General features: G+C 48.0%; 1 protein-coding gene across 1 annotated transcript in view; it reads right to left on the reverse strand.

Annotated features, from left to right (window-relative positions):
* LOC143808075 (putative cation-transporting ATPase 13A4) overlaps positions 1–20970 on the reverse strand; it is a 226731-nt gene that overhangs the window by 193240 nt on the left and 12521 nt on the right. Inside the window, exons 2-7 of the mRNA XM_077290332.1 lie at positions 11629–11724; positions 7162–7335; positions 6925–7071; positions 4781–4851; positions 3731–3811; positions 2955–3024 (exon numbers count right to left, since the gene is read on the reverse strand). Of these exons, the coding sequence (XP_077146447.1) occupies positions 2955–3024; positions 3731–3811; positions 4781–4851; positions 6925–7071; positions 7162–7335; positions 11629–11691 (606 nt within the window). The 5' untranslated portion in view covers positions 11692–11724. The remainder of the gene's footprint in view (positions 1–2954; positions 3025–3730; positions 3812–4780; positions 4852–6924; positions 7072–7161; positions 7336–11628; positions 11725–20970) is intronic.

Raw genomic sequence — 20970 nt, forward strand, 5'->3', positions numbered from 1 at the left:
GGCCCGATGAGCAGAAGCAAGAAAGTAGGACCTGGGCTACCAGCGCCCCCCTTGTCAAGAAGCCTGCTGCAGACTTACAGCAGGAGTCTTTGCACATGTTACGGAAGGACAGAGAGGGAGTAAACAGCAGGACCTGAAGCAAGCCGAAGATAGAGGTGCAGTACAAACAGGGCAGACAGGAAGGAAGTTGGAGTGCAAAGCCGAAGGTCAGAACCAGAAACAGACAATAAGCACAGAGTAACAATGAAAAGCACAGAATGAGAAAACAGGCCGAGTCATACACAAGAAAGCAATTGGACTAAAGGCCCCGTCTCACATAGCGATTTACCAACGATCACGACCAGCGATACGAGCTGGCCGTGATCGTTGGTAAGTCGTTGTGTGGTCGCTGGGGAGCTGTCACACAGACAGCTCTCTCCAGCGACCAACGATCAGGGGAACGACTTCGGCATCGTTGAAACTGTCTTCAACGATGCCGAAGTCCCCTGCAGCACCCGGGTAACCAGGGTAAACATCGGGTTACTAAGCGCAGGGCCGCGCTTAGTAACCCGATGTTTACCCTGGTTACCAAAAAAAAACAAACACTACATACTCACCATCTGATGTCCTTCAGGTCCCTTGCTGTCTGCTTCCTGCTCTGAGTGCCGCCGTACAGTGAGAGCAGAGCGCAGCGGTGACGTCACTGCTGTGCTGTGCTCTCACTGTACGGCCGGCAGACAGTCAGAGCAGGAAGCAGACGGCAAGGGACCTGAAGGACATCAGATGGTGAGTATGCAGTGTTTGTTTTTTTTTTACATTTACACTGGTAACCAGGGTAAACATCGGGTTACTAAGCGCGGCCCTGCGCTTAGTAACCCGATGTTTACCCTGGTTACCAGTGAAGACATCGCTGGATCGGTGTCACACACACCGATTCAGCGATGTCAGCGGGACCTCAACGACCAAAAAAAGGTCCAGGCCATTCCGACACAACCAGCGATCTCACAGCAGGGGCCTGATCGCTGGTACGTGTCACACATAGCGAGATCGCTACTGAGGTCGCTGTTGCATCACAAAACTTGTGACTCAGCAGCGATCTCGCTAGCGATCTCGCTATGTGAGACGGGGGCTTAAACAGTATGCAAGCACAGCAGGGGGTCAGACATGCAGCCAAGACAGATGTATCACTGACAAGGATCCCCAGATGAAGGCGGGTAAATATAGCCCTCCCCAAACCAAAAGGAGGCTATACAAATTAACCCCGATAGGACAGGGAAGGAACCCTGTCCACAACCATGACACCCCTTTTTGCTACTGCTCAGCGGGCCCCATAGAGTAGTAAGGGCAGTAATGGCCTTATGGCAGCCCTAAGTATTTGGTTAGTATGAGTGGAACAATTAGAGTAAGCTGAGTTTTTATTAAGCTGGGAAATTACCTGGCCTTTCCTAATGATAATAGTGAACAAGCCATAACCGTAACACGATTATTAATGGCTGAAACTTTGGTCAAGGTTATTTGAGCACAAAAATCTAAAAAGTTGCCCCAATTTTTGCATCACACCACTTTTCTTTTTGCTATTTTGAAATTGTAAAAGATAACTATATATATGTATATATATATATATATATATATATATATATATATATATATATATACACTCACCGGCCACTTTATTAGGTACACCATGCTAGTAACGGGTTGGACCCCCTTTTGCCTTCAGAACTGCCTCAATTCTTCGTGGCATAGATTCAACAAGGTGCTGGAAGCATTCCTCAGAGATTTTGGTCCATATTGACATGATGGCATCACACAGTTGCCGCAGATTTGTCGGCTGCACATCCCAAAGATGCTCCATACAAGGCAGGATGGATCCATGCTTTCATGTTGTTTACGCCAAATTCTGACCCTACCATCCGAATGTCGCAGCAGAAATCGAGACTCATCAGACCAAGCAACGTTTTTCCAATCTTCTACTGTCCAATTTCGATGAGCTTGTACAAATTGTAGCCTCAGTTTCCTGTTCTTAGCTGAAAGGAGTGGTACCCGGTGTGGTCTTCTGCTGCTGTAGCCCATCTGCCTCAAAGTTTGACGCACTGTGCGTTCAGAGATGCTCTTAGGCCTACCTTGGTTGTAACGGGTGGCGATTTGAGTCACTGTTGCCTTTCTATCAGCTCGAACCAGTCTGCCCATTCTCCTCTGACCTCTGGCATCAACAAGGCATTTCCGCCCACAGAACTGCCGCTCACTGGATTTTTTTTCTTTTTCGGACCATTCTCTGTAAACCCTAGAGATGGTTGTGCGTGAAAATCCCAGTAGATCAGCAGTTTCTGAAATACTCAGACCAGCCCTTCTGGCACCAACAACCATGCCACGTTCAAAGGCACTCAAATCACCTTTCTTCCCCATACTGATGCTCGGTTTGAACTGCAGGAGATTGTCTTGACCATGTCTACATGCCTAAATGCACTGAGTTGCCGCCATGTGATTGGCTGATTAGAAATTAAGTGTTAACAAGAAGTTGGACAGGTGTACCTAATAAAGTGGCCAGTGAGTGTATATACTAAGATACAAAGGAAATGCGTCATCTTTAACTGTAGCCCTTTTAGAGATCATTTCATCTTCAACTTGCTTAACTGTTCATAACAGTAATTTTGACCAGGGGTGCCCGAACTTTTCTTTGCTACTTTTGTAGCAACCTCACCCAGTGTTGACAGCTGTTAGAATCTCAAATTAACTCGATTATTCTTGTGGCTTCTGGACTGGCCAGAGTCACAAGTCCCAGGAATAATATACAGTAGTTTTTATGCTTTAAAGCATAACCCGCAACAAAGGCAGAGCACGGAACCGTCAGAGATGTTATAGTAAGTCATCATTAGTGCAGAGTTATATCACAGTTATGCCTTTGCTTAATGGTGTTTACCAATGAGCAAATAATTTACATTATACTTATAGGAAAATGAACCAAATAAATATACCTTAAAAATGAAGAGTTTCCAAAGCGGTACAAGTTCAACTTCAATGGTGTTTTGTCCACACACTAACCTTCTAAAATAATTTGGCAAAAAAATTAGATAAAATGATTATAGGTAGAATTGTAACTAAAAGTAAATACACATGCACTTTGATTCTTCAAGGTTCTAATGCAAATCTGTTCCAGCCCCCTCACTTATGGCATCATGTGGTATTTATAATACAGCTGTGTCTCTGTTCTTATATAGCTATGCCATTCCTTCAGAAGCATGTTTCTAATTAGCGATGAGCGAGCATGCTCGAATAAGGTGTGCTCGGGTGCTAAAAGAATATCTTGGGCGTTCTCGAAAACTACGTTTGAGTCACCGTGGCTGCATGCCTCACTGCTGCCTGACAGCCACAACACATGCAGGTATTGCCTGCTTGTTAGGCAATCCTTGCATGTGTTGTGGCCATTGGACAGCGCAAGACATGCAGCCACAGCGATTTGAACATAGTTTTCGAGCAAGCCCAAAATACTCTATTAGCACACAAGCGTGCTCAGAGAACACCTTATCTGAGCACACTCGCTCATTACTATTTCTAATCTTAGGTCTGGTCTTAGGTTAGAGGGCAACAACATTCATTCTGGCAATGAAGCATTTCATATTGCATTTTGTGTACACTGTATAGTTTTTTCTATTACATAATTATCCTAATCTAAAGTTTATTGTCCTTTGTAAACCTTCCACCTTTTGATTCTACTTTACTCCAAGCATCTTGGATGCTTTATAAAGATTACCTAATAGCTTGCTCCTCTTCTGATAAGCCAGATGCATAGTTAGAATGTATGCTAAAGCAAGAATGTTCATCCTCCAAAGTGCTGAAATTAACAAAACCACACATTTAGCTACTGATAAAGATGTTCAGGTAAGCAACAATATAACTGAAATTTCGTAATCCAAAATTTTACCAGAATGTACAATCCATATTTTCCATCTTCAGTGATTACTTTGCTTGACATATGGGTTTTATTTTTATTTATTTTTTTTCAATGAGGCAATAGAGTTGATATTTATAAGTTTTCTTTGACTTCATAATTAACTTTCAGCTGCCAAAATGTTCATGTACAATGTGCATATACAGTGAAGGAAATAATTATTTGATTCCTTGCTGATTTTGTAAGTTTGCTCACTGACAAAGACATGAACAGTCTATAATTTTAAGGGTAGGTTAATTTTAACATTGAGAGATAGAATATCAAAAATAAAATCCAGAAGATCACATTGTATAAATGATATAAATTTATTTGCATTTGCAGTGAGAAATAAGTATTTGATCCCCTACCAACCATTAAGAGTTCTGGCTCCTAGAGACCAGTTGGATGCTCCTAATCAACTCGTTACCTGCATTAAAGACAGCTGTCTTACATAGTCACCTTTATAAAAGACTCCTGTCCAGAGACTCAATTAATCAGTCAGACTCTAACCTCTACAACATGGGCAAGACCAAAGAGCTTTATAAGGATGTCAGGGAGATCATAGACCTGCAGAAAGCTGGAATGGGCTACAATACCATAAGTGATATGCTGGGTGAGAGGGAGACAACTGTTGGTGCAATAGTAAGAAAATGGAAGAAATAAAAATGACTGTCAATCGACATCAATCTGGGGCACCATGCAAAATCTCACCTCGTGGGGTAATCGTGTTAACTTATAAAATCAGCAGGGGATGAAGTAATTATTTCCTTCACTGTATGCTGGTGTTTAACTTTATAGTCACCCTAATTGTTAAGATACCATTAATGATGCCCCACAATTTTATCACAATAAATGTAAGACTTTAGAACTCACCCGATATTTTGGAACACTTTTTGATTGAAATTCCATGTATATCGAATTTTCTGGACTCTGATGAATTTAACCTGTAAGATGTAATGTGTCATATTTAGAATTTTTGGATATGACAGCATCCATTACTGAGGACACCTTTGCACGCAATCTTAACTGAGATGTACACAAAAATATTAAAATTGAAAGTAACTTGTTGGACAGTTTGTTCTACTCAACAGATTCCTGTTGGGTGGGCTGTCTTATCCTATGATACAGTGAGCCATCCATTTCTGTTGAATTTCATTCTTTCTTTCATTACTTTCTGATCCATCCTGGTTGTGGCCCACACAGGATCTTTCTCCTGACATTGGACACAAGTCAGTGTCTAGATCTTATTTGTGAAATTAACACTGCATGTCCTCATGATTCACTTTGCCCTAGAGCTTTAGATCTATTTCATTGTAATTTACCTGCAAGAACCTTTCCATCACATGGACACCAGACTGAGTGACAGATTCCCTTTACTCTGTCCTGTCAGCCCCGAAAAAAGTCATATTATCCTAGTGTATTCTTTATTAATTATTCTTTATAATCAGAGCCCCTTTCATTTTAAGCTCAGCAAACACAGAAATAATATCTGCTATTACTCATGACTCATGAGTCATGAGATAACAATTCTGGAGCATCTTTGCTTAGAACTCCATAACATAACACTTTTATTCCTTCAGGATATGTATGAATCAGTTCCAGTCTATTTGGAGATTTTCATGGTGTCAGTATTGATATTTACTATGGATATTCACTGGGAAGCAAGGGATAGAGCTGTATGTAATCCTGAGGACTACAGCTGTTACTCAAGTTAGGACCCCACACACATTCGGCTAAACCTGCCAGCTGATATGTATGGAGACCTCCGCTCACCACCACAGCAGATGATGTTGGGGAAGATAAGGATTGGGCAGTTTGAATTCCCACATAAAATCCTTTTGTTCTCACACTAACGCTGATGCCAAGTGAATCTAAGGGTACTGTCACACAGTGGCACTTTGATCGCTACGACGGTACGATTCGTGACGTTCCAGCGATATCCATACGATATCGCTGTGTCTGACACGCAGCAGCGATCAGGGACCCTGCTGAGAATCGTACGTCGTAGCAGATCGTTTGGAACTTTCTTTCGTCACTGGATCTCCCGCTGACATCGCTGGATCGTTGTGTGTGACAGCGATCCAGCGATGCGTTCGCTTGTAACCAGGGTAAACATCGGGTTACTAAGCGCAGGGCCGCGCTTAGTAACCCGATGTTTACCCTTGTTACCAGCGTAAAAGTAAAAAAAAACAAACAGCACATACTTACATTCCGGTGTCTGTCCCCCGGCGCTGTGCTTCCCTGCACTGTGAGCGCCTGCCGGCCGGAAAGCGAGCACAGCGGTGACGTCACCGCTGTGCTTTCCGGCTGGGGCTGAGAGTGCAGAGAAGCACAGTGCCGGGGGACAGACACCGGAATGTAAGTATGTGCTGTTTGTTTTTTTTTACTTTTATGCTGGTAACCAGGGTAAACATCGGGTTACTAAGCGCGGCCCTGCGCTTAGTAACCCGATGTTTACCATGGTTACCAGGGGACTTCGGCATCGTTGGTCGCTGGAGAGCTGTCTGTGTGACAGCTCCCCAGCGACCACACAATCACTTACCAACGATCACGGCCAGGTCGTATCGCAGGTCGTGATCGTTGGTAAATCGTATAGTGTGACAGTACCCTAACAGTGATATACTTCTCTCTGCTAATGACTAGGGTCACACCATAGTATGTTCTCTGAACTGAAAGAATCCAGCCAATTTTGCTAATCACACTGATCACACTCTAATAAGAAAAAATGTCATCCCAGTGTAGTCTGATTTTTCCACAGGCCCTTTGACTTGCATGGCCAACTGCAATCTGAATATTGGATGCAAATCAAGCATGCTGCAACCTTTTCCTGGGACAGACTCTGGAGAACAAGTGAATTCTTGCAAAACATTGCACTGATGAGTGTGGAATATGTACTATGCTATAAATACATATAGTATATGAGATAGCAATAGCCATTTAAACTGGTGAAATATTATGGAAGTATTCAATATACATTCTTTAGGAAAAAAATCAATTCTTCTTTTGCCCTTACTTACTTTTAGATCTGTCCTTCTTATAGCTTTGTTTAAAACTGAATTTTGGTCGGAGATGACAGAACATTGTAACCCACTCTGAAGCGATTGTGCAAATGCATGCAGGCTTAACCAACGAACCTTCTTCCTTGTGTATTTCTTTCTATCATCCTATATTTAGTAGCATAAAATTGATAATTAAACCTTTATATACACATACTTCAAAAGATCTGCTTTCTTCAAAAAGGTACTATTACTTACAGTTGATCTTAATAAAACCACATTGGCTTTTTCCAAAGACGAAGGGACACAGTTTGCCCAGACACTCCATTCAGGCTTCCAATAAAAGAGGAGCAGAAGAATCCCACCAGATATACAATAGCCAATCACACAGAGAATAATCCATGGAATACTCAGTCTGTAGCCAAAAAGTTCCTAAAAACAAGACTCAAAACTTTAAGTAATAAATATGGTTAATAATAGAAGCAATTATAAATGTATGGTGTAGTACACACAGGAGTATTACACATTGAGCTTTTGTTGTTTTTTTCTGCAGGCAAATTCTGCTCTCTTGGCAGTAAAGAAGCTGCTTTTTTGCTGCATTTTTGCTGTTTTTCTTGCTGTGTTTTTCAGGATCCCAAAGTTCAGCTTTGCTTCCACCACAGAAACATAAACAATGCAAGGCGTATGTGGAACCATAAGACCATTTTGGAAAAAAAGGTCAATTTGATAAAATTATTTGGTGGAAAAAGATTTTTAAGTCTGAAAAAATTGTGACTATTCTAAACAAAAAGTTCACATGACTTCATGAAAAAATACACAATTACAACTGTAACAGTAGGGGGAGTTGAATTAGTCAGGAATAGTTTACCTAAGACATTTTAGAACATTGAGTTTGTAGGACACACTTTACTTTCACACTTTGGTCGGCCTTTGAGTTGGTCAGATATTGTTCAATTTCACACATTGGTCAGCCAATGTTTAGTTTACACATATCACTAATTTAATTAACCTGTATTAATCCTGACTGCTATTTTCAGGTGATGACACCAGAAGTTAAGGTTTAATGTTGAGAAAATCACAAAAGTAAATGGGTTTCACATACTGCTGTAACTTATTTTTTCACTAAAAGTGCAGTAAAACCTGATACCTGTGGTTTTTGCTGCAATTTTGCATTTAGTCATTCTTTTCTATGGAGGAAAAAACTCTGAAAAACCACTGAAAGAAGTGACATGCAGCAGTTTTCAAAAATGAAGCATATTTCCAATTCAGACATGAAAAAAAACATTGTGTGCATGAGATTTCTGAAATCTCATAGCTTTTGCTGGTACAGGAAAATGCAGCTTAAAATTTGCATCAAAAACACAAAAAAATGTAATATGCGAACATAGCCTTAAGGTTTTAGTTTCTGGAGTTGCAATACAGCATTTCATAATTCTTTGGGGCTCCATATACTTTGAATTTTATATGGAGGCATCTGGATGGTTTTATCTTAATTATACAAAGTTTGTGAAAAAATAAAAATTACCTAGTGCTTCTGAAATTCATATTATATTGACTGAATTGTATCATGGTATTGAATACAGCAGCCCCCAGATTACCTATAGCTTAATATTAGTGATGAGTGAATATACTCATTACTTGAGATTTCCCGAGCACGCTCGGGGGACCTCCAAGTATTGTTTAGCGTGGGGGTTGCCTGGTTGCTAGGGAATCCCCACATGTAATCAAGCTGGCTAACAGATGTAAATCATTCATCTGCAGCGATGAAAACTAAATCTCCGAGCACTAAAAAATACTTGGAGGACCCCCAAGCATGCTCGGGAAATCTTGAGTAACGAGTATATTCGGTCATTACTACTTAATATTACAAACACTAGGGACCTTGCTTCACCCTGTTTGTCCTCATACAGTCTTCTTGGTAAACACAGGTGAATAAATACCCCTGGTATAAGGAATGTAATCTGTTGGTGCAATATTACATTTTTAGAATGAATCCATTGTTTTTTGTACTTGCTGCTTATTATAGTTGAATGGGTGTTTTTTACATGCTGATCCTGAGATACAGTCTGGATTAGAAGCTGCTTAAAGTGAACCTGTCAGCAGGATTGTGCATAGTAATCTACAGACAGTGTCAGGTCAGCTCCATTATACCGATTAAAATGATACTTTGGTTGGTGAAATCTGTCTTGTTGATGTTTCTTAATCTTTATTTTCAGTTTTGTGTTAATGAGATTTTCGTGCCCTAAAGCCGGTTTCACACGTCAGTGGCTCCGGTACGTGAGGTGACAGTTTCCTCACGAACCGGAGCCACTGACACACGTAGACACATTAAAATCAATGCATCTGTGCAGATGTCATTGATTTTTTGTGGACCGTGTCTCCGTGTGCCAAACACGGAGACATGTCAGTGTCCGTGGGAGCGCACGCATTACACAGACCCATTAAGGTCAATGGGTCCGTGTAAAACACGTACCGCACACGGACGTTGTCCATGTGCCGTGCAGGAGACAGCGCTCCAGTAAGCGCTGTCCCCCCCACATGGTGCTGAAGCCACGATTCATGTCTTCTGTGCAGCAGCGTTTGCTGTAAAGAAGATATGAATAATCCATTTTTTTAGTGGTATTTCGTGTTTAAAATAAAGCTCCATGTCCCCACCCCCTGTGCGCCCCCCGCTGTTCTGAAAATACTCTCCCGCTCCCTCGTTGGCTGTCGCTGCTTCCTGTCCTGGCCGCACCTTCTACTGTATGCGGTCACGTGGGGCCGCCGATTACAGTCATGTATATGCGGCTCCACCTCCCATAGGGGTGGAGCCGCATATTCATTACTGTAAATGAGCGGCCCCACGTGACCGCATACAGTAGAAGGTGCGGCCAGGACAGGACACTGTGAGGGAGGCGGGTGACTATTTTCAGAACAGCGGGGGGGGCGCACAGGGGGTGGCGACATGGAGTTTTATTGTAAACACGAAATACCACTAAAAAAATGGATTATTCATATCTTCTTTACAGGAAATGCTGCTGTACAGAAGATATGAATCGCGGCTTCAGCACGATGCAGGGGACAGTGCTAAACTTTAGCGCTGTCTCCTGCACGGTGCGTGTGGTATCCAGTGGGCACACGGGAGGCACACGTGTGCCACACTGATGTGCCACAGAAATGCAGGGGCACACGGACACGGATAATTCCGGTACCAATTTTTTCCGGTACTGGAATTATCTGGACGTGTGGGACAGGTCTAAGGCAGGGTTGGTGTATGCGGTGCTCTGATTATATATTCATAATGCAGACTGCTGACAGGTCCCTGATCCCTCACTGACCTGCCCCCTAGTTTTCATAATGAATATACTAATGTATTTAAAAAAAAGCATGTCACTTAATCAAAATGGCGGTGCCTGCACACTTTCTCTTATCATAAGTGCCTATTATCTTCCTATGTTTCAAAGAAAAAAAATCACCATCAATATGGCGCCACTGAGTGCACCTGGGCATTAGTATCTATCATGTTCCGATAGATGCTACTGCGCAAGCACAGTCACCAACTCCTTGTTGCTGCAGCCAAAAATAATGTACAGTACAACAAAATGATGCCCGAGGTAGTGCTTCCCTTCCCTAATCCTCCCTTTAAAGGACTGCATTCCTAAATCCAATTACTGGTGTAAAGGATAAATTATGTGATATGTAAATGTAGCTTATACCTATAGAAACATCTATTACACTTATATTTTTCAAATATGAGTTTTAATATTTCAATGCTACAGATAACTTGAGATAAAAAAAAATAAAAAAAAAACAAATGAATTGTTCAAGTTGCAAGTTGATGGTTTCAGTTCAATTTTATGCCTAAATTGTGTTATCATCATGGGCATAACGAATGCGGTTGCAGAGGATGCCACCACGACCATGCCCATGCAGGTTATTTCATCTGGATGTGCATCCGAGCATCTGGCCCGTGGACTGAGATAGCTGAAGAGCTGAAAACACTAGGGCTTATACTGTATACAGGGGGTTGTGCAGGGAGGGGCTCATACTGTATATAGAGGGGCTTGGAGTTTTGTCCTATTTTGTCATGGATTCGTAAACTTGCATTGGCAATTTTGAAATAATAATTGGATCAGGAATGGATATGTCTCACCGAGTTTTTGCAGACCACTCAGTCCACAAAAAACCACGATCATGTGAAGAGCCTAATAGACTACAATAGGTTTGAGTTCTACAGCTAGAACTTGTACGAGGAAATCTGAAGTTTGAATGAGTCCTTAGATGTAACTCAAATCTTTCCATTCATGTACAATCCAATGGCCATCAGAAAAGTAAATGAAAAAATAGGTTTAGACATCAAGACTATCTGTAATGCACAAGCCTTTGTTTTATATAAGTATTTTTTTGTTCAAAACTGCATATAACAGAATAAAAAACACTATTATGAAAGATAATCCAAAACACATAGTATGTTTCCCTTCACATTACACATGGGGTAGATATCTGTATGTTTTTATGGCATCAAATAAAGAATTTTTTTTGAGCACGGATCATTCAGCAGCAGCAAGCAATATGTGGATGAGCTGACTATTTGCACCTTCTTACAGTAATAAGATAGTTTTATAATTAAATCCTTAGTATAAAGTACATCCTCACATTTCATTCTACCGATCATTTGTTTCTTTGTTTTAGTGAGAATAATAATTTTAATTAAATTCTAGAACCTGTGCAGCAAGTTATACTCACCATCTCATTTTCTTGTCCTTCGTTAATAATTGCATGATGGTCTTTGTGATCATTTGATTTCATGTTTCAGGATATAACAGTCCTGCCAGCTCTCCTCTAGAGTGCAGGAAGGAGAAATCAGTTCACTTTAATACCTGGTTAAATTCATATTACTATGTAAATAATGCGCACACCTTTTTACCTCAGCTGGCATGTTTGTGAATCAGCACACACTGTTATATACTGCATTGGATTATATTCATTGTACATTCTTTTATAATGAAATACACTAGATTTAGGCTACGTTCTGACAAAGAGCTTTTGGTGAATTTTTGATGCAGAAGATTTTCCATCTTGTTTTGGTTGTTTTTTTAGCATGCATTTTTATTGCTTTTTTGAAGCTGTGTTTTTGTCTCTTTTTGATATGTTATGCTTTAAGAAAGCTGCTGTGTTTTTGTAACTTCCTGATATTTGACCTTGGCAAAAACTTTTGACATATTAAGGTGTGGAATACGAGCATTTTTTACTTGTTTCTGCCACAGAAATGCACTAAAAACGTATATGTGTTTTTTCCGCATCTAATGCAAGTCTATTGGGAAAATCCACAGAGAAAACTCAGCGCACCTTCATAAGAAATTGACTTAGTGTGGATTTGAAACAAGCACTATAGCTTAGTTTATGCAGAGTAAAAAAAAGTACAGTGGGCATGAGATTTCTAAAAATCTCATCCAGTTTGCTGAAACTATAAGACGCTGCGTTTTTGACAAAATGTACCAAAAGCTAATTGAAGGAAAGAGATACAGTATAAGACCACGGAACTTTCTTGAACAGTGTAAAGCAGCAGCTTTCATGACGGTGTGGCAATGAAGCAGTGACCCAAGAAAATTCAACTTAACCCTGCTGTGGAACCATGGGGTCATATAGACCCCAGCACTGAATAAATTGAAATATTTCTAAAACTAGTCAATCTCAGACATTGACCTTCTATGTATTTTCAAGTAACATATTTCTGCTTATGTTGATGATATTTATAGTGCTTTGGAACAAAGCACTATACTGTTATTCCACCGTGGTAAACTTCTTATTCTTATTATTATTATTCAATCCGCACGTAATGCGGCCCGAACCGCTAAACTCACAGACTCCAGTGAGGTGTCATTTCGAAGGCAACGTTCCTGAGAGGTGTGCTAAGTATTTTTCGTGTCGATCGGATTTGTAGTTTTGGCGCAATTTGCGTTTGAAAAAAGTGTCTCAATGCATTTCAATAGGGAAATTTTCCAATACGTTTATAATGGGCCTGATTTCTGAGGCAATTTCTAAAAATAACTGCCACCTGGCTGATTACCTCATTGATATGCGCAGTGAGACCCAGTTACTATGCCAACGCCTATAAACTCTACCAGCCCACCAGGTCACAAGTTTTGTCAGATAATATCAGCTCTTAAAGTGACAGTACAGCACAATTACAAAGCACTATCTGTAGTCTTATCATTATTGCCCCGCTCACCAAATCGGACCCAGCCCACCAAATCGGACCAGAGTGCCCCCGCTTGCCAAATCGGACCCAGAGTGCCCCCGCCCGCCAAATCGGACCCAGAGTGGCGCCGCCCGTCAAGTCGGACCCAGAGTGGCGCCGCCCGCCAAATCGGACCCAGAGTGGCGCCGCCCGCCAAATCGGACCCAGAGTGGCGCCGCCCGCCAAATCGGACCCAGAGTGGCGCCGGCCGCCAAATCGGACCCAGAGTGGCGCCGCCCGCCAAATCGGACCCAGAGTGGCGCCGCCCGCCAAATCGGACCCAGAGTGGCGCCGCCCGCCAAATCGGACCCAAAGTGGCGCCACCTGCCAAATCGGACCCAGAGTGGCGCCGCCCGCCAAATCGGACCCAGAGTGGCGCCGGCCGCCAAATCGGACCCAGAGTGGCGCCGGCCGCCAAATCGGACCCAGAGTGGCGCCGCCCGACAAATCGGACCCAGAGTGGCGCCGCCCGCCAAATCGGACCCAGAGTGGCGCCGCCCGCCAGAGTGGCGCCGCCCGCCAAATCGGACCCAGAGTGGCGCCGCCCGCCAAATCGGACCCAGAGTGGCGCCGCCCGCCAAATCGGACCCAGAGTGGCGCCGCCCGCCAAATCGGACCCAGAGTGGCGCCGCCCGCCAAATCGGACCCAGAGTGGCGCCGCCCGCCAAATCGGACCCAGAGTGGCGCCGCCCGCCAAATCGGACCCAGAGTGGCGCCGCCCGCCAAATCGGACCTAGAGTGGCGCCGCCCGCCAAATCGGACCCAGAGTTGCGCCGCCCGCCAAATCGGACCCAGAGAGGCGCCGCCCGCCAAATCGGACCCAGAGTGGCGCCGCCCGCCAAATCGGACCCAGAGTGGCGCCGCCCGCAAAATCGGACCCAGAGTGACCCGGGCCGCCAAATCGGACCCAGAGTGACCCGGGCCGCCAAATCGGACCCAGAGTGACCCGGGCCGCCAAATCGGACCCAGAGTGGCGCCGCCCGCCAAATCGGACCCACAGTGGCGCCGCCCGCCAAATCGGACCCAGAGTGGCGCCGCCCGCCAAATCGGACCCAGAGTGGCGCCGCCCGCCAAATCGGACCCAGAGTGGTGCCGCCCGCCAAATCGGACCCAGAGTGGCGCCGCCCGCCAAATCGGACCCAGAGTGGCGCCGCCCGCCAAATCGGACCCAGAGTGGCGCCGCCCGCCAAATCGGACCCAGAGTGACCCGGGCCGCCAAATCGGACCCAGAGTGGCGCCACCCGCCAAATCGGACCCAGAGTGGCGCCGCCCGCCAAATCGGACCCAGAGTGGCGCCGCCCGCCAAATCGGACCCAGAGTGACCCGGCCCGCCAAATCGGACCCAGAGTGACCCGGCCCGCCAAATCGGACCCAGAGTGACCCGGCCCGCCAAATCGGACCCAGAGTGACCCGGCCCGCCAAATCGGACCCAGAGTGACCCGGCCCGCCAAACCGGACCCAGAGTGACCCGGCCCGCCAAATCGGACCCAGAGTGACCCGGCCCGCCAAATCGGACCCAGAGTGACCCGGCCCGCCAAATCGGACCCAGAGTGACCCGGCCCGCCAAATCGGACCCAGAGTGACCCGGCCCGCCAAATCGGACCCAGAGTGACCCGGCCCGCCAAATCGGACCCAGAGTGACCCGGCCCGCCAAATCGGACCCAGAGTGGCACCGCCCGCCAAGTCGGACCCAGAGTGGCGCCGCCCACCAAGTCGGACCCAGAGTGGCGCCGCCCGCCAAGTCGGACCCAGAGTGGCGCCGCCCGCCAAGTCGGACCCAGACTGGCGCCGCCCGCCAAATCGGACCCAGAGTGGCGCCGCCCGTCAAATCGGACCCAGAGTGACCCGGGCCACCAAATCGGACCCAGAGTGACCCGGGCCACCAAATCGGACCCAGAGTGACCCGGGCCACCAAATCGGACCCAGAGTGACCCGGGCCACCAAATCGGACCCAGAGTGACCCGGGCCACCAAATCGGACACAGAGTGACCCGGGCCACCAAATGGGACCCAGAGTGACCCGGGCCACCAAATGGGACCCAGAGTGACCCGGCCCACCAAATGGGACCCAGAGTGACCCGGCCCACCAAATGGGACCCAGAGTGACCCGGCCCACCAAATGGGACCCAGAGTGACCCGGCCCACCAAATGGGACCCAGAGTGACCCGGCCCACCAAATGGGACCCAGAGTGACCCGGGCCACCAAATCGGACCCAGAGTGACCCGGCCCACCAAATCGGACCCAGAGTGACCCGGCCCACCAAGCCTCAACCCTGAGGGGCTACAACTACCAAACCAGCACCTGAGGGGCACCCAAGTGTGAAAGTCTTGCAGGGGCAGCCCGGGCACCATTCCAAAGCACTATCTGTAGTTCCTTCAGGAAATACCCATCTAGTTATTCTTCTTATTATTCAGTCCGCACGTAATGCGGCCCGAACCGCTAAACTCACAGACTCCAGTGAGGTGTCATTTCGAAGCCAGCGTCCCCAAGAGGTGTGCTAAGTATTTTTCGTGTCGATCAGATTTGTAGTTTTGGCGCAATTTGCGTTTGAAAAAAGTGTCTCAATGCATTTCAATAGGGAAATTTTCCAATACGTTTATAATGGGCCTGATTTCTGAGGCAATTTCTAAAAATAACTGCCACCTGGCTGATTACCTCATTGATATGCGCAGTGAGACCCAGTTACTATGCCAACGCCTATAAACTCTACATCAGCCCACCAGGTCACAAGTTTTGTCAGATAATATCAGCTCTTAAAGTGACAGTACAGCACAATTACAAAGCACTATCTGTAGTCTTATCATTATTGCCCCGCTCACCAAATCGGACCCAGCCCACCAAATCGGACCCAGAGTGGCGCCGCCCGCCAAATCGGACCCAGAGTGGCGCCGCCCGCCAAATCGGACCCAGAGTGGCACCGCCCGCCAAATCGGACCCAGAGTGGCGCCGCCCGCAAAATCGGACCCAGTGTGGCGCCGCCCGCAAAATCGGACCCAGTGTGGCGCCGCCCGCCAAATCGGACCCAGAGTGGCGCCGGCCGCCAAATCGGACCCAGAGTGGCGCCGGCCGCCAAATCGGACCCAGAGTGGCGCCAGCCGCCAAATCGGACCCAGAGTGGCGCCGCCCGCCAAATCGGACCCAGAGTGGCGCCGCCCGCCAAATCGGACCCAGAGTGGCGCCACCCGCCAAATCGGACCCAGAGTGGCGCCGCCCGCCAAATCGGACCCAGAGTGGCGCCGTCCGCCAAATCGGACCCAGAGTGGTGCCACCCGCCAAATCGGACCCAGAGTGACTCCGCCTACCAAATCGGACCGCCTGAGGGGCACCCAAGTGTGAAAGTCTTGCTGGGGCAACCCGGGCACCATTCCAAAGCACTATCTGTAGTTCCTTCAGGAAATACCCATCTAGTTATAGTGCTTTGGAACAAAGCACTATACTGTTATTCCACCGTGGTAAACTTCTTCTTATTCTTATTATTCAGTCCGCACGTAATGCGGCCCGAACCGCTAAACTCACAGACTCCAGTGAGGTGTCATTTCGAAGCCAGCGTCCCCAAGAGGTGTGCTAAGTATTTTTCGTGTCGATCGGATTTGTAGTTTTTGCGCAATTTGTGTTTGAAAAAAGTCTTTCAATGCGTTTCAATGGAGAAATTTTCCTATACGTTTATAATGGGCTGGTTTCTGAGGCAATTTCTAAAAATAACTGCCACCTGGCTGATTAGCTCATTGATATGCGCAGTCAGACACAGTTACTATGCCAACTCCTATGAAATCTACATCAGCTCACCAGGTCACAAGTTTTGTCAGATAATATCAGCTCTTAAAGTGACAGTACAGCACAATTACAAAACACTATCCGTAGTCTTATGATTATTAGACTGTGGCCCGATTCTAACTCATCGGGTATTCTAGAATATGCATGTCCACGTAGTATATTGCACAGCCACGCAGTACACAGCGCAGAGCCGCGCAGTACACAGCGCAGAGCCGCGCAGTACACAGCGCAGAGCCGTGCAGTACACAGCGCAGAGCCGCGCAGTATAAAGCTCAGAGCCGTGCAGTACACAGCGCAGAGCCGCGCAGTACACAGCGCAGAGCCGGGCAGTACACAGCGCAGAGCCGCGCAGTATAAAGCGCAGAGCCGGGCAGTACACAGCGCAGAGCCGCGCAGTACACAGCGCAGAGCCGTGCAGTACACAGCGCAGAGCCGCGCAGTATAAAGCGCAGAGCCGTGCAGTACACAGCGCAGAGCCGCGCAGTACACAGCGCAGAGCCGCGCAGTACACAGCGCAGAGCCGCGCAGTATAAAGCGCAGAGCCGCGCAGTACACAGCGCAGAGCCGCGCAGTACACAGCGCAGAGCCGTGCAGTACACAGCGCAGAGCCGCGCAGTTTAAAGCGCAGAGCCGTGCAGTACACAGCGCAGAGCCGCGCAGTACACAGCGCAGAGCCGTGCAGTACACAGCGCAGAGCCGCGCAGTATAAAGCGCAGAGCCGTGCAGTACACAGCGCAGAGCCGCGCAGTACACATCGCAGAGCCGCGCAGTACACAGCGCAGAGCCGCGCAGTATAAAGCGCAGAGCCGCGCAGTATAAAGCGCAGAGCCGCGCAGTACACAGCGCAGAGCCGCGCAGTACACAGCGCAGAGCCGTGCAGTACACAGCGCAGAGCCGCGCAGTATAAAGCGCAGAGCCGCGCAGTACACAGCGCAGAGCCGCGCAGTACACAGCGCAGAGCCGTGCAGTACACAGCGCAGAGCCGCGCAGTATAAAGCGCAGAGCCGTGCAGTACACAGCGCAGAGCCGCGCAGTACACAGCGCAGAGCCGTGCAGTACACAGCGCAGAGCCGCGCAGTATAAAGCGCAGAGCCGTGCAGTACACAGCGCAGAGCCGTGCAGTACACAGCGCAGAGCCGCGCAGTACACAGCGCAGAGCCATGCAGTACACAGCGCAAAGCCGCGCAGTATAAAGCGCAGAGCCGCGCAGTATAAAGCGGAGAGCCGCGCAGTACACAGCGCAGAGCCGAGCAGTACACAGCGCAGAGCCGCGCAGTAGACAGCGCAGAGCCGTGCAGTACAGAGCGCAGAGCCGCACAGTATAAAGCGCAGAGCCGCGCAGTATACCGCGCAGAGCCGTGCAGTACACAGCGCAGAGCCGCGCAGTACACAGCGCAGAGCCGCGCAGTACACAGCGCAGAGCCGCGCAGTACACAGTGCAGAGCCGCGCAGTACACAGCGCAGAGCCGAGCAGTACACAGCGCAGAGCCGCGCAGTACACAGCGCAGAGCCGCGCAGTACACAGCGCAGAGCCGCGCAGTATACAGCGCAGAGCCGCGCAGTATACAGCGCAGAGCTGCGCAGTACACAGCGCAGAGCCGCACAGTATAAAGCGCAGAACCGCGCAGTACACAGCGCAGAGCCGCGCAGTACACAGCGCAGAGCCGCGCAGTACACAGTGCAGAGCCGCACAGTACACAGCGCAGAGCCGCGCAGTACACAGCGCAGAGCCACCCAGTATACAGCGCAGAGCTGCGCAGTACGCAGCGTAGAGCCACGCAGTATGCAGCGCAGAGCCGCGCAGTATACAGCGCTGAGCCGCGTAGTATACAGCGCAGAGCCCCGCAGTATACAGTGCAGAGCCCCGCAGTATACAGCGCAGACACGCGCAGTACACAGCACGAACACGCGCAGTACACAGCGCAGAGCCGCGCAGTACACAGCGCAGAGCCGCGTAGTATACAGCAAAGAGCCACGCAGTATATAGCGCAGAGCCGCGCAGTACAAAGCGCAGAGCTGCGCAGAGCTGCGCAGTATACAGCGCAGAGCCGCGCAGTATACAGCGCAGAACGCGCAGTACACAGTGCAGAGCCGCGCAGTACACAGCGCAGAGCCGTGCAGTACACAGCGCAGAGTCGCGCAGTACACAGCGCAGAGCCACGCAGTATACAGCGCAGAGCCGCGTAGTATACAGCGCAGAGCCGCGTAGTATACAGCGCAGAGCCACGCAGTATACAGCACAGAGCCACGCAGTATACAGCGCAGAGCCACGTAGTTATACTGCCCAGTCACGTAGTATATTGTCCAGTCACATAGTATACTGCATATCCCTGTTAAAAAAAAAAAGAATTAAAATAAAAAAGTTACATACTCACCTCCTGGAGCGGCCGGTATCTGATGGTTGTTGCACCTCCTAGAGCGGCCGGTACACGATGCTTGTTGCACCTGGAGTGGCCGGTACCCGATGCTTGTTGCGCGCTCCGGTCCCAAGAGTGCATTGCGGTCTCACGAGATGATGACGTAGCGGTGTTGTGAGACAGAAAGACGGAAGTGCCCTTAGATAATTAGATAGTAGATTACCCCGCTCACCAATTCGGAACCCGAGAGGCCCGGCCCACCAAATCGGACCCAGAGTGACCCCGCCCCCTAAATCAGACCCAGAGTGACCCCGCCCACCAAATCGGACCCAGAGTGGCTCCGCCCACCAAATCGGACCCAGAGTGACCCCTTCCACCAAATCAGACCCAGAGTGACCCCTTCCACCAAATCGGACCCAGAGTGACCCCTTCCACCAAATCAGACCCAGAGTGACCCCTTCCACCACATCGGACCCAGAGTGACCCCTTCCACCAAATCGGGCCCAGAGTGACCCCGCCCACCAAATCGGACCCAGAGTGACCCCACCCACCAAATCGGACCCTGAGGTGCCCAGCCCACCAAATCAGACCCTGAGGTGCCCAGCCCACCAAATCGGACCGAGTGACCCCACCCACCAAATTGGTCCCTAAGGTGCCCCGCCCACCAAATCGGACCCAGAGTGGCTCCGCCCACCGAATCGGACCCAGAGTGGCCGCGCCCACAGAATCGGACCAAAAGTGACCCCGCCCACCGAATCGGACCTAGATTTACCCCGCCCACAAAATCAGACCCAGATTGACCCAACCCACCAAATCGGACCGCCTGAGGGGCACCCAAGTGTGAAAGTCTTGCAGGGGCAGCCCGGGCACCATTCCAAAGCACTATCTGTAGTTCCTTCAGGAAATACCCATCTAGTATTATTATTGTAATCCGAACATGGAAATCTTATTATTCAGTTTTTTTCTGCAATTAATGCGGCCCGAACCGCTGCACGCACAGACTCCAGTGAGGTGTCATTTCGAAGCCAGCGTCCACGAGAGGTGTGCTAAGTATTTTTCGTGTTGATTCGATTTGTAGTTTTTTTAAAAATTGCATTTTTAAAAAAAAATTTCCCATAGGAAATAATGGCGAACTTTCCATTACCCCCAACTTGACCTTCCAAAGATGGCAGCTATGCAAATGTATGGCGTCCATTTTAGGACATGATCATTTATCAAAGTCAAACATCAGAATAAAGTGACTATGACACCCTCTCGTCCCGTGTGTGAAAAGTAAGTGCACCCCCGATCCCGTGTGTGAAAAGTAAGTGCACCGAGTGACCCCGCCCCCCAAATTGGACCCCGAGTGGCCCCGCCCACCAAATCGGACCCGAGTGGCCCCGCTCACAAAATCAGACCTAGATTGACCCAACCCACCAAATCAGACCCAGAGTGACTGCCTACCAAATCGGACCGCCTGAGCGGCACCCAAGTGTGAAAGTCTTGCAGGGGCAGCCCGGGCACCATTCCAAAGCACTATCTGTAGTTCCTTCAGGAAATACCCATCTAGTTATTATAGTGCTTTGGAACAAAGCACTATACTGTTATTCCACCGTGGTAAACTTCTTCTTATTATTATAGTGCTTTGGAACAAAGCACTATACTGTTATTCCACCGTGGTAAACTTCTTCTTATTCTTATTATTCAGTCCGCACGTAATGCGGCCCGAACCGCTAA

The sequence above is a fragment of the Ranitomeya variabilis genome, chromosome 2 (assembly GCF_051348905.1).
Source record: "Ranitomeya variabilis isolate aRanVar5 chromosome 2, aRanVar5.hap1, whole genome shotgun sequence".
NCBI classification, from domain to species: domain Eukaryota; kingdom Metazoa; phylum Chordata; class Amphibia; order Anura; family Dendrobatidae; genus Ranitomeya; species Ranitomeya variabilis.